Consider the following 13,781-nt stretch of genomic DNA (forward strand, 5'->3'; position numbering starts at 1 on the left):
ACTTGTAATTTGCATCATACAAAATAAACAGAACACAGTAAATGCAGTCAGGTTGCCTTTATTTGCAAACACAAAACACAGATCTATACCAACCAACCACCCCACTGTCCTATTTTCAAAGAAGAAAAATGTTGCAAGAGACGCTGTTGTTGTTTTTTTCACTTTTATTTCTTTAAGAAACAGAAACATGACTGATTTGATGTCATATCTATCTCTGTATTCATTTGTAAAAACAGTGATGACAGATGGGTTTTTTCCTGTTTAGATTTGTGATAAGCTGAAGAGGCTTGGGTTGTCAAAAACTTGTCATGCATCGTCTTGCGAGACAGTCTCATATCCAAGTTCCATGTATGCTATTTCTGTCATGGGTAGAAACCATGGATGCTGATTTGAATGTTTATGACATATTTTCCCTTTGCTTTGTTTCTGTTGCATTTATTGGTTATGTTATTCAGGATTGCGATGCCTGTGTATGGACATATGGTTACTCTGTTCAGGATCAGTCTGTCTGTGTATGGACACAGGATCATAAATCTGTATGGATGCAGAATCTTAATGCCTATGTATGGACATATGGTTATTCTGTTAAAGATCATGTCTATGTATGGACGTATGGTTATTCTGTTCAATATCGTAATGCCTTTGTATGGACATATGGTTATTCTGTTCAGGATTGTAATGCTTTTGTATGGACTTACGCTTACTCTGGTAAAAATCAACATGTCTGTGTATGGACATATGGTTATTCTGTTCAGGATCGTAATGCCTATGTATGGACGTATGGTTACTCTGTTCAGGATTGTAATGTCTGTGTATGGACGTATGGTTACTCTGTTCTGAATCATTATGTCTGTGTATGGACGTATGGTTATTGTGTTCAGGATAGTAATGCCTATGTATGGACGTATGGTTATTCTGTTCAGGATCATTATGTCTATGTATAGACGTATGGTTATTTTGTTCAGGATCATTATGTCTATGTATGGACGTATGGTTATTCTGTTCAGGATCTTAATGTCTATGTATGGACGTATGGTTATTCTGTTCAGGATCACTATGTCTATGCATGGACATATGGTTATTCTGTTCAGGATAGTAATGTCTATGTGTGGACTTATGGTTATTCTGTTCAGGATCGTTATGCCTATGTATGGATGCATGGTTATTCTGTTCAGGATCGTAATTTCTACATATGGACATATTGTTGCTCTGTTCGGCATTGTAATGTCTATGTATGGATGTATGGTTACTCTGTTCAGGATCGTAATGTCTATGTATGGACATATGGTTATTCTGTTCAGGATCGTAATATCTGTTTGTGGATGTATGGTTATTCTTTTCAGGATCGTAATGCCTATGTATGGACGTATTGTTATTCTGTTCAGGATCGTAATGCCTATGTATGGACGTATGGTTACTCTGTTCATGATCGTAATGCCTATGTATGGACGTATGGTTACTCTGTTCAGGATCGTAATGTCTGTGTATGGACGTATGGTTATTCTGTTCAGGATTGTAATATCTGTTTGTGGATATATGGTTATTCTGTTCAGGATCGTAATGCCTATGTATGGACGTATTGTTATTCTGTTCAGGATTGTAATGCCTTTGTATGGACGTATGGTTACTCTGTTTAGGATTGTAATGCCTATGTATGGACATATGGTTATTCTGTTCAGGATCGTAATGTTTATGTATGGTTATTTTGTTAAGGATCGTAATGCCTATGTGTAAGGACGTATTGTTATTCTGTTCAGGATTGTAATGCCTATGTACGGACGTATGGTTACTCTGTTCAGTATCGTAATGTCTATGCATGGACGTATGGTTATTCTGTTCAGGATTGTAATGTCTTTGTATGGACGTATTGTTACTCTGTTCACGATCGTAATGCCTATGTATGGATGTATTGTTACTCTCTTCAGGATCATAATACCTGTGTATGGACGTATGGTTATTCTGTTCAGGATTGTAATGTTTTTGTATGGATGTATGGTTATTCTGTTCAGGATCGTAGTGCCTGTGTATGGACATATGGTTACTCTGGTCAGGAATGTATGGTTACTCTGTTCAGGTTCGTAATGTTTATGTATGGGTGTATGGTTATTCTGCTCAGGATCGTAATGTCTGTGTGGACGTATGGTTATTCTGTTCAGGATCGTAATGCCTATGTATGGACATACCAGGATGGGAAGTGGAAGCCCCATCTGGTGATTCTGAGAATTAACCGTGCAGCCACCTGTGTCAGATGGTCTCCAGAAGGTAAAATACACAATACACACAGCCTTCCATTTTGTTAATCATTTTTTGTGGTAAGTATGACTGCAACTGTGGGTGTATTTTGGAAACAAAGAATATCTGACATATTGTTTGGAATTTTGTTGACAGTGTACATGGTTGCCACTTTACAATTAAGGGAACTGAAGTTAGATGAAAAGAACTGTGGTCTTTTGTAGTTTTTTTGTTTTGTTTTGTGTTTTCAGCAGAACTGATGAGGTTGCACAATAATCCATGCCTGACTCCATTACCCAAACTCACTGGCAGCAACTTAACTATGCTTTTTTTTTTTTTTTTTTTTTTAATTCAGAAAAAGGTTCTTATGCCACTGCATGATGGTCTCCAGATGCTGTCTACAGCTGTTGATTTCAGATTTTTTGCTGTAAATGGATTGGTCGTCTGTTGGTAGTGTGTCTGTCTAGAAATTGAGAAAATCTCAAAGCATGGGAAGGAATCTTGCACTGAACAGTATTTTTCCCCCTCCACTAGACCTTGAGAGGTAGTCTGGATGTCAGTTATTTGGATAAGATGATATACTGTGGTCCCATGTGCAGCATGCGTTTAGTGCACATAAAATCCCCACAGCAATAAAAGTGTTGTCTTTGGTAAACTTGTGTAGAAAAATCCAAATTGATCGAAAAATAAATATACACTTGCAGGCAGAAATAGAAAGGGTGGCGTTGTACTGATGTGATGCAGTCTCCCTGGGGCGAGCAGCCGCAATTGCACATAAACAACTCTATTGTGACAAAGAGTAATACAATATAATAGATTACAATATCATGCAGTACTATGAGCAAAAGAATTTTTTATTCTGATTGTTTGTGGGTGATTCAAGAATGTTGAATGTGCATGTTGTTTGCTGCAAACAATGAAGCACCATATAGCATTGATAAGATTTGTTCTAATGTATCTGCTGACCTGAAAACTGTCATTATGAAGCCTTTTATAAAGTTCTTGTGATTTGTTCTAATGTGTATGTTACTTTGAAAACTCCACAAGGAAGCCCCTGTTAACATTGTTGTAGTGATGATGTTCTAGTGTGTATGTTAATTGAAAACTCCACAAGGAAGCCCCCGTTGTTGTAGTGACGATGTTCAAATGTGTATGTTAATTGAAAACTCCACAAGGAAGCCCCCGTTATTGTAGTAATGATGTTCAAATGTGTATGTTAATTGAAAACTCCACAAGGAAGCCCCTGTTAACATTGTTGAAGTGATGATGTTCTAGTGTGTTCCATATGGAAACAGCCAACATGAAGCCCCAATGATTACCATTGTTGTAATGTTTATGTACTGGTACTGTTTTTATCTTATATATGTGTGAGGTGTGGTGTAGCATATATGGAATTGTGCAAACACAGTGATGCCTCCATGAGAGACTGAAACTGAAACTGTTATGTGGTCAGAGAACAAGTTTGCGGTGGGCAGCAGTGCACGTCTGATCTCTGTGTCCTACTTTGAAGAGGAGCATACCTGGTGGGTCAGCAAGCACATCAAGAAACCCATCCGCTCCACTGTTACCTGGTGAGTTACCTCCCCTCCACTGTCACCTGGTGAGTTACCTTCCCTCCATTGTCACCTGGAAAGTTACCTCCCCTCCATTGTCACCTGCTGAGTTACCTCCCCTCCATGGTTACCTGTTGAGTTACCTCCCCTCCATTGTCACCTGACTTCATGCCAACGCAAGATTGTTTGGTGTGCAGAAAATGTACCAAATGATGCTTTTGTTGTTAGTGATGAAGACATGTTATCCTTAAATGATATGAATGATAATGATGTTAATGACATGTAGGATGTCTTGAAAAAGGTGATCTTCAACATTTGCGACAAGTTTGGCATGCTTTAATCAACAGTTCCAAGGCCCTCAACAAACACCAAATGTGTACACAACACTAATAAGGCCTGGTTTGACCAAGCATATAAACTCAGTATAGAAAGATACAGCACATTCAGAAACACTTGTAGAATGACAAGGACAATGTGATTCTAAAACAAGAGATGAAAGCAGCATGTAAACAGTACTAATCCACAATTTGAAAAGCTGAAAAAAGGTACAGAAAATCCATAGTTAATGATATACAAACAATGAAATCACATAATCCAAAACGCTATTGGTCTCACATAAATGGGAAGAACCATAAACAAGCAACAACAATTATGTTAAACAAATTCACAAGGAACACTTTGAAAATTTGTCCAAAATAAATACAAGTGACCAGACTGCACTCTAACAAGAAGAAACTGACAGATTATTGGGAGAATTTATTGAATCAGATGAAGCAAAAAGCAGTTTTAAATAAAAGCTACACAGAAGCAGAACTTTGTTCCATTGTTAAAAAGCTAAAGAATAATAAATCTCCTGGAATTGATGGAATTATCAATGAAGCCATTTATCATTCCTTTGATAAATTAAAACAGTTTTGGTGTAATTTATTCAGTAAAACAGTTTTGGTGTAATTTATTCAGTAGAATATTTGAAACTGGCACCTTAGCCGATGACTGGCTCACTAGTACCATTGCCCCCATTTACAAAAATAAAGGAGACAAAAACTACCCGAATAATTACAGGGGCGTCACATTACTCTCATGCAGTGCTAAATTCTTTACTGCTGTACTCAACGAAAGACTGTGCACCTTTTCTGATACCTTAGATATTCTTTCCGAAAACCATGCTGGTTTTAGACCTAACCACTCGACAGCTGATCATGTTCTTTGTATTGAAATGTTTGAATGACATAATGAGAAGCAGGAAGAAAAAATTGTTATGTGCTTTCATAGCTTATGAGAAAGCGTTCCACAAAGTGTGGCATACAGGCTTATGGACAAAACACATTTGCTCTGGATTCAGTGGCAGGTTCTTCAATATTGTCAGGAACATGTATAAAGGAATTGTTTCATGTGTTTCCTCAAATGGTGCCGTTTCTGAGTCTTTTGCAGTTTATCAAGGTGTTTGCCAAGGTGAAAACCTATCCCCTTTTTATTTGCTTTGTTTGTGAATGATGTGGAAACCCACCTTATCAAGAATGGTTGCTCCCCTGTTGATATGGGACTAAACCATGATGAAAGAGTATCTGAATACCTCAAACTATTGCTAATTCTGTATGCTGATGATACAGTAGTATTTGCAGACTTAGAAGCTAAGCTTCAGAAGGCGCTAAACGAACTAGAAGCATATTGTAATGACTGGAAAATAAGTGTGAATTACTCCAAAACAAAAATAATGGTATTCTGTGGTAAACTAAATTACCAGTACCCATTCACACTTAATGGAACTACTCTAGAACACGTTACTTGCTTTAAATACCTAGGGCTGACTTTCAATTTCAGTGGTAAGTTTTTTATAGCTGTGAAACAGTTGAAAGATCAGGCCAGACGGGCAGTGATAGCAGTGTTAAGAAAAAGCAGACAACTTTAGCTCCCTTTTCCTGTCAGTTAGACTTATTCAGTTCACTGATCATGCCAATAAAAACTTACGGTTGTGAAGTTTGGGGTAATAACTGCGTTGACATTGCCGAATCATTACACTTGGAATACTGTAAATACATACTCCGGCTTTAAAAAAGCCTCCCAAAGTGTTTCGTCTATGGTGAAACGGGGGATGTTTCCCCCTGTTTGTGCATGTATATTGCCGAATGATCAAATTCTGGCACAAATCGTCCATTGACACTAGTAAAAAAAAAAATTCTCTCACATGCTGAACACATTAACTGAATGTTTTAATTTACAAACACACAAAAATGACTGGTTACTTAAAAATCAAACAGATTCTAGATGAAATGGGCTGTCTTTTGAGTGGTACTATCCACAATCTGTATCAACCGCATGGCTGATGAACAATCTGACCCAAAGTCTTAAAGATAGTTATACACAAAAATGGGTAGAAACTTGTCGTAACTCTACAAAAGCCAATAACTACAGTTTATTTAAAAGCCAAATAGCTTTTGAAGATTATCTAGACATTTTGCCATTGTGCTATAGCATCCCAATGTTGAAACTCAGAACAAGTAATCACAAACTACCAACTGAGAAAGGGAGACACATAACATACCACAAGAAGCAAGATTGTGTCATCTTTGTGACACGAATCGAGTGGGAGACAAATACTACTTTGTCATGGAATGTCCTGCAATTCAAAATCTCCACAATCAGTATTTACCTAAGTACTACAGAACACATCCCAACTTACAAAAATATGCAACATTAATGTCTATTAGTAGTAAGAAAATGTTGCTTAATTTTGTTAAATTCATTAAAGAAAGTTTTAATGTGTTTTGCTAGGAGTCAGTCTCAGTCTGGATTCTTTACCACTGTACTTATGCCTTAACTGTACTTGTTGAATAGGAATTGGAATAATAACATGTGTTAATCTTAACACTGCATCCTGTACATATCCATTTGTAATTGCATGATCATATTTTTTTTTATGTCTTTTTCTCTCCCCAATATATTATAGCAGACCAGTTCCAGTATTACTGGCAAATGGGTGCTAAAATAACAAATTATTGTGTATTTTATTTTGTTACACCATGTCATTGTTATTGCCATGCTCCAGCTAACCCCTCAGTTCCCAGTTCAGGCTCAGCTCGTCAGATATAGAGCCGAACATGTCATTTTACTCACAATTGTTGTAAATCTAAGTTGTGATCTGTGCATTTGTCTATGAGTATTGCTTTCGCTATTCTTATTGCATTGTATCGGACTACATTTGGCCTTTTATTTTATTTCAGTTTAGTTTTTCCCATTTGTATTATCTCCCCATTTGTTTCTTCTGTTTAAGATATCTTCACTCTTCCTCTGTGGCCGTCATCCTGTTAACAGTGTTATTGTCATGTTTTCTTGTTTCTCTGTGACTCAAAAGAGTTAATGGGAATAAACTCATTGTTATTGTCAGCCAGCACATCAGTACAGCGCATTTCAGTACCCTACAGTACAATATAACAAAATACAGTATGATACAATGCAGCACAGTAGACTACAGAACAGTATGATGCAAAAAAAAGTACAATAAATCAAGAAATCCATCCACTGCATCCTAACCTGATATGGTATTTGTAAGTATGCCAGCACATCAATACAGTACCATTCAGTGCCATTATGACCATATCCATACAATACAATTGAATACAATACAACACTAAGTAACACAATGCAGTGCAATATAACATGTCAAGAGACCCATCCATACATTGCCTGGTAAGTGAGCCAGCATAAAAATAAATACAGTACAGAACAGTACAGTACAATACAACACAAGTCAATACATGAAGAACTACATCCACTTCACTGGTAAGGTGCTCACGAAATCTGGACAGACTGTCATTGGTCATAGCAGGCCAGCCATGTATACAAATGTTTGCACTTTTGTGCCTTTAGGGTGTATGTGTTAGTTGGGGGGGAGGAGGGTGTGTGTGTGTTATGCAACCGAGGAAGAAGAGTATTCAGTGTGTGTGTTTTGATATTAAAAAAAAAAAAAAAAATTATTTCATAGCTGGTTTATAAGTGAAGAAGAGTGATTTTTCACATGAATAAGAATTTATGAAGTGTGTTTTGTGTCTTGTTGGGTGTTATAGATATAAATTGTGTGTGTGTGTGTATGTGTGTGTGTGTACAAAATCAAAACTTATGGCATGTTGTGTTTAGTGTGCTTGAAGTTTTTATTAGTCCTCACATGCACACAGATGCATGTGCACTCCCGTGCATACACACACACACACACACACACACATTAAAGAAGTGCGCACAGACAGACCTTGCAATTGTTCATATCCTGTCTTTCTTAGACATATCCATATCTACACACCAACACTGACCTGGGTAACTTTTGGTATTTTGAAATGGCTTCTTTTGTCCTTGCCTATTTCCTCTGGAAAAAAAGTGATTCAATTGTATTATATCATTTGCTTTTTGCAGTGCAGTTTATTTACTTTTCTTTCTGTTGCTTTTAGCCTTGACTGGCATCCAAACAACATTCTCATTGCGGCTGGATCTACTGATTTCAAAGCCAGGTGTGTTGCAATGTGTGTTGTGTGTGTGAGGTGTGTTTTGTGTTTGTGTATGTGTGTGTATGGTTGACAGAGTGCACACACAGACAGAATGTTTTTACAAGGTGCATTTTTCCATGGAGATTCGTACGGAAGTAACTGATTTTTCAGTCTGTCCATCTGCAGAAGGTTGCTGAGTTAATGATTCCATCCTTTGAATTGGGAGGCTGCTGCTGTTTAGAGATTGTGCGAGTTTATGTGATAGAGGAAATTGGTTTTGGTCATATACTGATATAGATAGGCAAAATGATTTTTTAATCAGTGTATAACGAGCTGATTTTGTATCTTGTCTTTTGTTTGTTTTTGTTTTTTGTAATGGATTAAAACTTGTCGATTGAATTTTAAATCTCACTGCAGTTGCTGTCTCCATCATGTTTACTTTTTTTGTTTCACCTTGTGTCAATAGCCCTGTCCACCATTTAGGGAAGTGGTGGGGTTGTGTGGGTACAGAATGGATGTGATGTATAATGAAGATGCTGCTGTTTCAGGGTGTTCTCTGGCTACATCAAGGAGATAGAATCTAAGCCAGGCCCTAACTCCTGGGGCAGTAGGATGACCTTTGCCACACCCATGGCAGAGTTCAGCAATGGCGGAGGTACTCTTATTGCTTTGTGTATGTCTTTTTAACACATTTCTCACTGCCACCAACAAATTGTCAGTCCCTCCAAATTCCACCTGTGGACAAATTGCAGGTCCTGACTCCTTTCAGTTTTGGCTGTTGCTGAAGGACTTCACTACTCAAGAGTGTCAGGGGAAGACTACTCACTGAACATCTTGTGAATGCAGTGTTTGAAAATTCAAACCATGGCAAAGGGAGCTTCTTACGCCACTTATTCTGTAGCAATGACTGCTGCAGTTATTGGTCTAGGGGCAGCAACTCAACAGATAGTGCTTGGTCAGAAAAGTGTTAAAATGTATGTATGTGTGCCTCTCACTCTGTCTCTGCCTCTCTCTCTCTCTTTCCCCTATAGCCCCAACCCCACCCCCTCTGATTGGTTTTAAAATTTGTGTGAGAGTGTGTTTCACGCTCTGTGTCTCCCTCTCTCTATCTTTCTGTCCCCTTCTCATCCCCACCCCTTACCACCACCACAACCTGTGTTTGTTTTAATGATTGTGTGTTTCTTTCTTTCCCTCTCTCTCTCTCTCTTTCTCTCCCCTTCCCTTCCCTACCCCTTACCACCACCACAACCTGTGTTTGTTTTAATGATGTGTGTATGTGTTTCTTTCTCTCCCTCTCTTACTTTCTGTGTCTCTTTCTTCCCCTTCCCTTCCAAACCCACTTCCCCACTACCCTTCTGTCGAAGTCGTTTGAAGGAAAGAGGGGAACTGTGTGTGTATAACTGATGAATTTATATGTTCCCTTTCGTTGAACCACATAAGAGCTAACAATATACAGAGCTGTCAGCTGTCAGCATTTGGATTAATTAAAGATGTCACCAAAGTTGTTGATACCAGTCACATAAAGAGTCCTCACACATACGTGTGTACATCAAGTGAACTGTGTGGTGTCTGAGTACTGTGACTGTTTTCAGGAGGCTGGGTGCACGCCGTGTCATTTTCACCAAGTGGAGAAAAGATTGCTTGGGTCGGACATGACTCCAGTGTCTCTGTGGGGGACTCCACCCAGGGTAACAGGTGGGTGACATAACTGTTACTGACATGAGGGGGACTTCATTCAGGGTAACAGGTGGGTGACAGAAGTGTTACTGACATGAGGGGGACTTCACCCAGGGTAACAGGTGGGTGACAGAACACTGACATGAGGGGGACTTCACCCAGGGTAACAGGATTATAGGCTGGTTGTGATCAGTGTACACTGTTGATTGCAGGGTGGTTGTGATCAGTGTACACTGTTGATGGCTGGTTGTGATCAGTGTACACTACGGCTGGTTGTGATCAATGTGCACTGTTGATTGGAGGCTGGTTGTGATCAGTGTACACTGTTGATTGCAGGGTGGTTGTGATCAGTGTACACTGTTGATTGCAGGGTGGTTGTGGTCAGTGTACACTGTTGATTGCAGGCTGGTTGTGATCAATGTACACTGTTGATTGCAGGCTGGTTGTGATCAGTGTACACTGTTGATTGCAGGCTGGTTGTGATCAATGTACACTGTTGATGGCTGGTTGTGATCAGTGTACACTGTTGATTGCAGGCTGGTTGTGATCATTGTACACTGTTGATTGCAGGCTGGTTGTGATCAATGTACACTGTTGATGGCTGGTTGTGATCAGTGTATACTGTTGATTGCAGGCTGGTTGTGATCAGTGTATACTGTTGATTGCAGGCTGGTTGTGATCAGTCTACAGTATTGATGGCTGGTTGTGATCAGTGTACACTGATCATTGCAGGCTGGTTGTGATCAATGTATGCTGTTGATTGCAGGCTGGTTGTGATCAGTGTACACTGTTGATTGCAGGCTGGTTGTGATCAGTGTACAGTATTGATGGCTGGTTGTGATCAGTGTACACTGATCATTGCAGGCTGGTTGTGATCAATGTATGCTGTTGATTGCAGGCTGGTTGTGATCAGTGTACACTGATCATTGCAGGCTGGTTGTGATCAGTGTACACTGTTGATGGCTGGTTGTGATCAGTGTACACTGTTGATTGCAGGCTGGTTGTGATCAGTGTACACTGTTGATTGCAGGCTGGTTGTGGTCAGTGTACACTGTTGATTGTAGGGTGGTTGTGATCAGTGTACACTGTTGATAGCTGGTTGTGATCAGTATACACTGTTGATTGCAGGCTGGTTGTGATCAGTGTACACTGTTGATTGTAGGGTGGTTGTGATCAGTGTACACTGTTGATTGCAGGGTGGTTGTGATCAGTGTACACTGTTGATTGCAGGGTGGTTGTGATCAATGTACACTGTTGATTGCAGGGTCGTTGTGATCAATGTACACTGTTGATGGCTGGTTGTGATCAGTGTACACTGTTGATTGCAAGGTGGTTGTGATCAGTGTACAGTATTGATTGCAGGGTGGTTGTGATCAATGTACACTGTTGATTGCAGGCTGGTTGTGATCAGTGTACACTGTTGATGGCTGGTTGTGATCAGTGTACACTGTTGATTGCAGGATGGTTGTGATCAGTGAACACTGTTGATTGCAGGCTGGTTGTGATCAATGTACACTGTTGATTGCAGGCTGGTTGTGATCAATGTACATTGTTGATTGCTGGTTGTGATCAGTGTACACTGTTGATTGCAGGCTGGTTGTGATCAGTGTACACTGTTGATTGCAGGGTGGTTGTGATCAGTGTACACTGTTGATTGCAGGCTGGTTGTGATCAATGTACATTGTTGATTGCAGGCTGGTTGTGATCAAAGAGACTTTCCTGCCGTTCATGGGCGTCACCTGGGTCACAGAGAACAGTATGGTGGCTGCTGTGAGTTCACCAGTACCTCCCTTCTCTGCTCCTCTGCTCTCCTCATTATGTTTGTCATTGTCTCATACTGGTGTTTAAATAGTGTGTTTGTGTGTGTGTGTGTGTGTGTGTGTTTTCTTTTTGAAAATAAGAAGAAGGAACCTGTGAAAAACGAGTTTTACTGACAATTGATTTCTTGAATGAGTGCATGTTGGCACAAACATGTATGTGTCTTGTAGTGTGTTTTCGAATGTGTTTTCTTTTTACACTTATTTTTTTTCTTCTTCTTGTTTGAAGGTGATGTGCCATAATTGATAAAGTGTTGGATTCTGATTTAGTGGTAGGTGTTAGATCCCCTGTTTTGGCATGGTATTGTGTTCTGCGGAAAGGCACTTAACTGACTGAATACTTCATATTTTTCAAAGCTAAGATTGTAATCCCATGCTGTATTACAGGGCTATGATTGCAGTCCCATGCTGTATTACAGGGCTATGATTGCAGTTCCATGCTGTTTTCTCAGGCCTATGACTGCAGTTCCATGCTGTTTTCTCAGGGCCATGACTACAGTTCCATGCTGTTTTCTCAGGCCTATGACTGCAGTTCCATGCTGTTTTCTCAGGGCTATGACTGCAGTTCCATGCTGTTTTCTCAGGGCTATGACTGCAGTTCCATGCTGTTTTCTCAGGGCTATAATCAGGGCTGTGATTGCAGTTCCATGCTGTTTTCTCAGGGCTATGAGTACAGTTCCATTGCTGTTTTCTCAGGGCTATAATCAGGGCTGTGATTGCAGTTCCATGCTGTTTTCTCAGGGCTGTGATTGCAATTCCATGCTGTATTTCAGGGCTATGACTGCAATCCCATGCTGTATTTCAGGGCTATGACTGCAATCCCATGCTGTATTTCAGGGCTATGACTGCAATCCCATGCTGCTGACGTACAACAGTGGTCAGGGAAGTCTGACCCTGGTCAGCAAACTGGACATTCCCCAGGAGAAGACCACAGGCACCATCAGGTTGGGCTTGGCTTCTGTTCTCTTCTATGTGTTTTCATGTGGTGACCTGTCCTTGTGTCTTTTTGTGGTGTCCTGTCCTTGTGTCTTCATGTAGTGACCTGTCCTTTTGTCTTCATGTGGTGTCCTGTCCTTGTTTCTTCATGTAATGACCTGTCCTTGTGTTTTCATGTGATGTCCTGTCCTTGTGTCTTCATGTAGTGACCTGTCCTTGTGTCTTCATGTCGTGTCCTGTCCTTGTGTCTTCATGTCCTGTCCTTGTGTCTTATGTGTTGTCCTGTCCTTGTGTCTTCATGTGGTGACCTGTCCTTGTGTCTTCATGTGGTGTCCTGTCCTTGTGTCTTCATGTGGTGACCTGTCCTTGTGTCTTCATGTGGTGTCCTGTCCTTCACCTGTCCTTGTGTCTTCATGTGCTGACCTGTCCTTGTGTCTTTATGTAGTGACCTGTCCTTGTGTCTTCATGTGCTGACCTGTCCTTGTGTCTTCATGTAGTGACCTGTCCTTGTGTCTTCATGTGGTGTCCTGTCCTTGTGTCTTCATGTGGTGTCCTGTCCTTGACCTGTCCTTGTGTCTTCATGTGCTGACCTGTCCTTATGTCTTCATGTAGTGACCTGTCCTTCACCTGTCCTTGTGTCTTCATGTGGTGACCTGTCCTTGTGTCTTCATGTGGTGTCCTGTCCTTCACCTGTCCTTGGGTCTTCATGTGCTGACCTGTCCTTGTGTATTCATGTAGTGACCTGTCCTTGGGTCTTCACGTGGTTACCTAGTTTTGCCTGTCTTTTTCTCTATCTTCATGTTGTGACCTAGTTTTTGCCTGTCCACAAAACATGCTGGGAATTCCTCTTTTGCAGGGGAATTGTCCACAGATGTTGGAATCTGGGGATCTTGGTTGTGATGACAGGGAATAAGTTTGTTTGTGGTGTTATAGTTTGACTGTTCCTTCAGATGCATCGCTTCTTATGCACTAATGTGTGAAGAACCATAGGGTGGAAAACACACATAATGACATAAACACAGACATCTGCAACAAACTGAAACAATACAAAAGAACTGGAAAAATATGAACATGGTACCTACGTCTCAACA

The 13,781-nt window shown here is 40.2% G+C and overlaps 1 protein-coding gene across 3 annotated transcripts in view; it reads left to right on the forward strand.

The window, feature by feature from the left end:
• Positions 1-13,781, forward strand: part of LOC143281326 (actin-related protein 2/3 complex subunit 1A-like) — a 28,136-nt gene that overhangs the window by 4,143 nt on the left and 10,212 nt on the right. For all 3 annotated transcript variants that reach the window (XM_076586518.1, XM_076586536.1, XM_076586528.1), the window contains exons 4-10: positions 2,157-2,262; positions 3,686-3,803; positions 8,225-8,284; positions 8,809-8,915; positions 9,853-9,955; positions 11,632-11,707; positions 12,592-12,698. In XM_076586518.1, coding sequence (XP_076442633.1) covers positions 2,157-2,262; positions 3,686-3,803; positions 8,225-8,284; positions 8,809-8,915; positions 9,853-9,955; positions 11,632-11,707; positions 12,592-12,698 — 677 coding nt within the window. The remainder of the gene's footprint in view (positions 1-2,156; positions 2,263-3,685; positions 3,804-8,224; positions 8,285-8,808; positions 8,916-9,852; positions 9,956-11,631; positions 11,708-12,591; positions 12,699-13,781) is intronic.

Source organism: Babylonia areolata, chromosome 1 (assembly GCF_041734735.1).
Source record: "Babylonia areolata isolate BAREFJ2019XMU chromosome 1, ASM4173473v1, whole genome shotgun sequence".
NCBI lineage: Eukaryota > Metazoa > Mollusca > Gastropoda > Neogastropoda > Buccinidae > Babylonia > Babylonia areolata.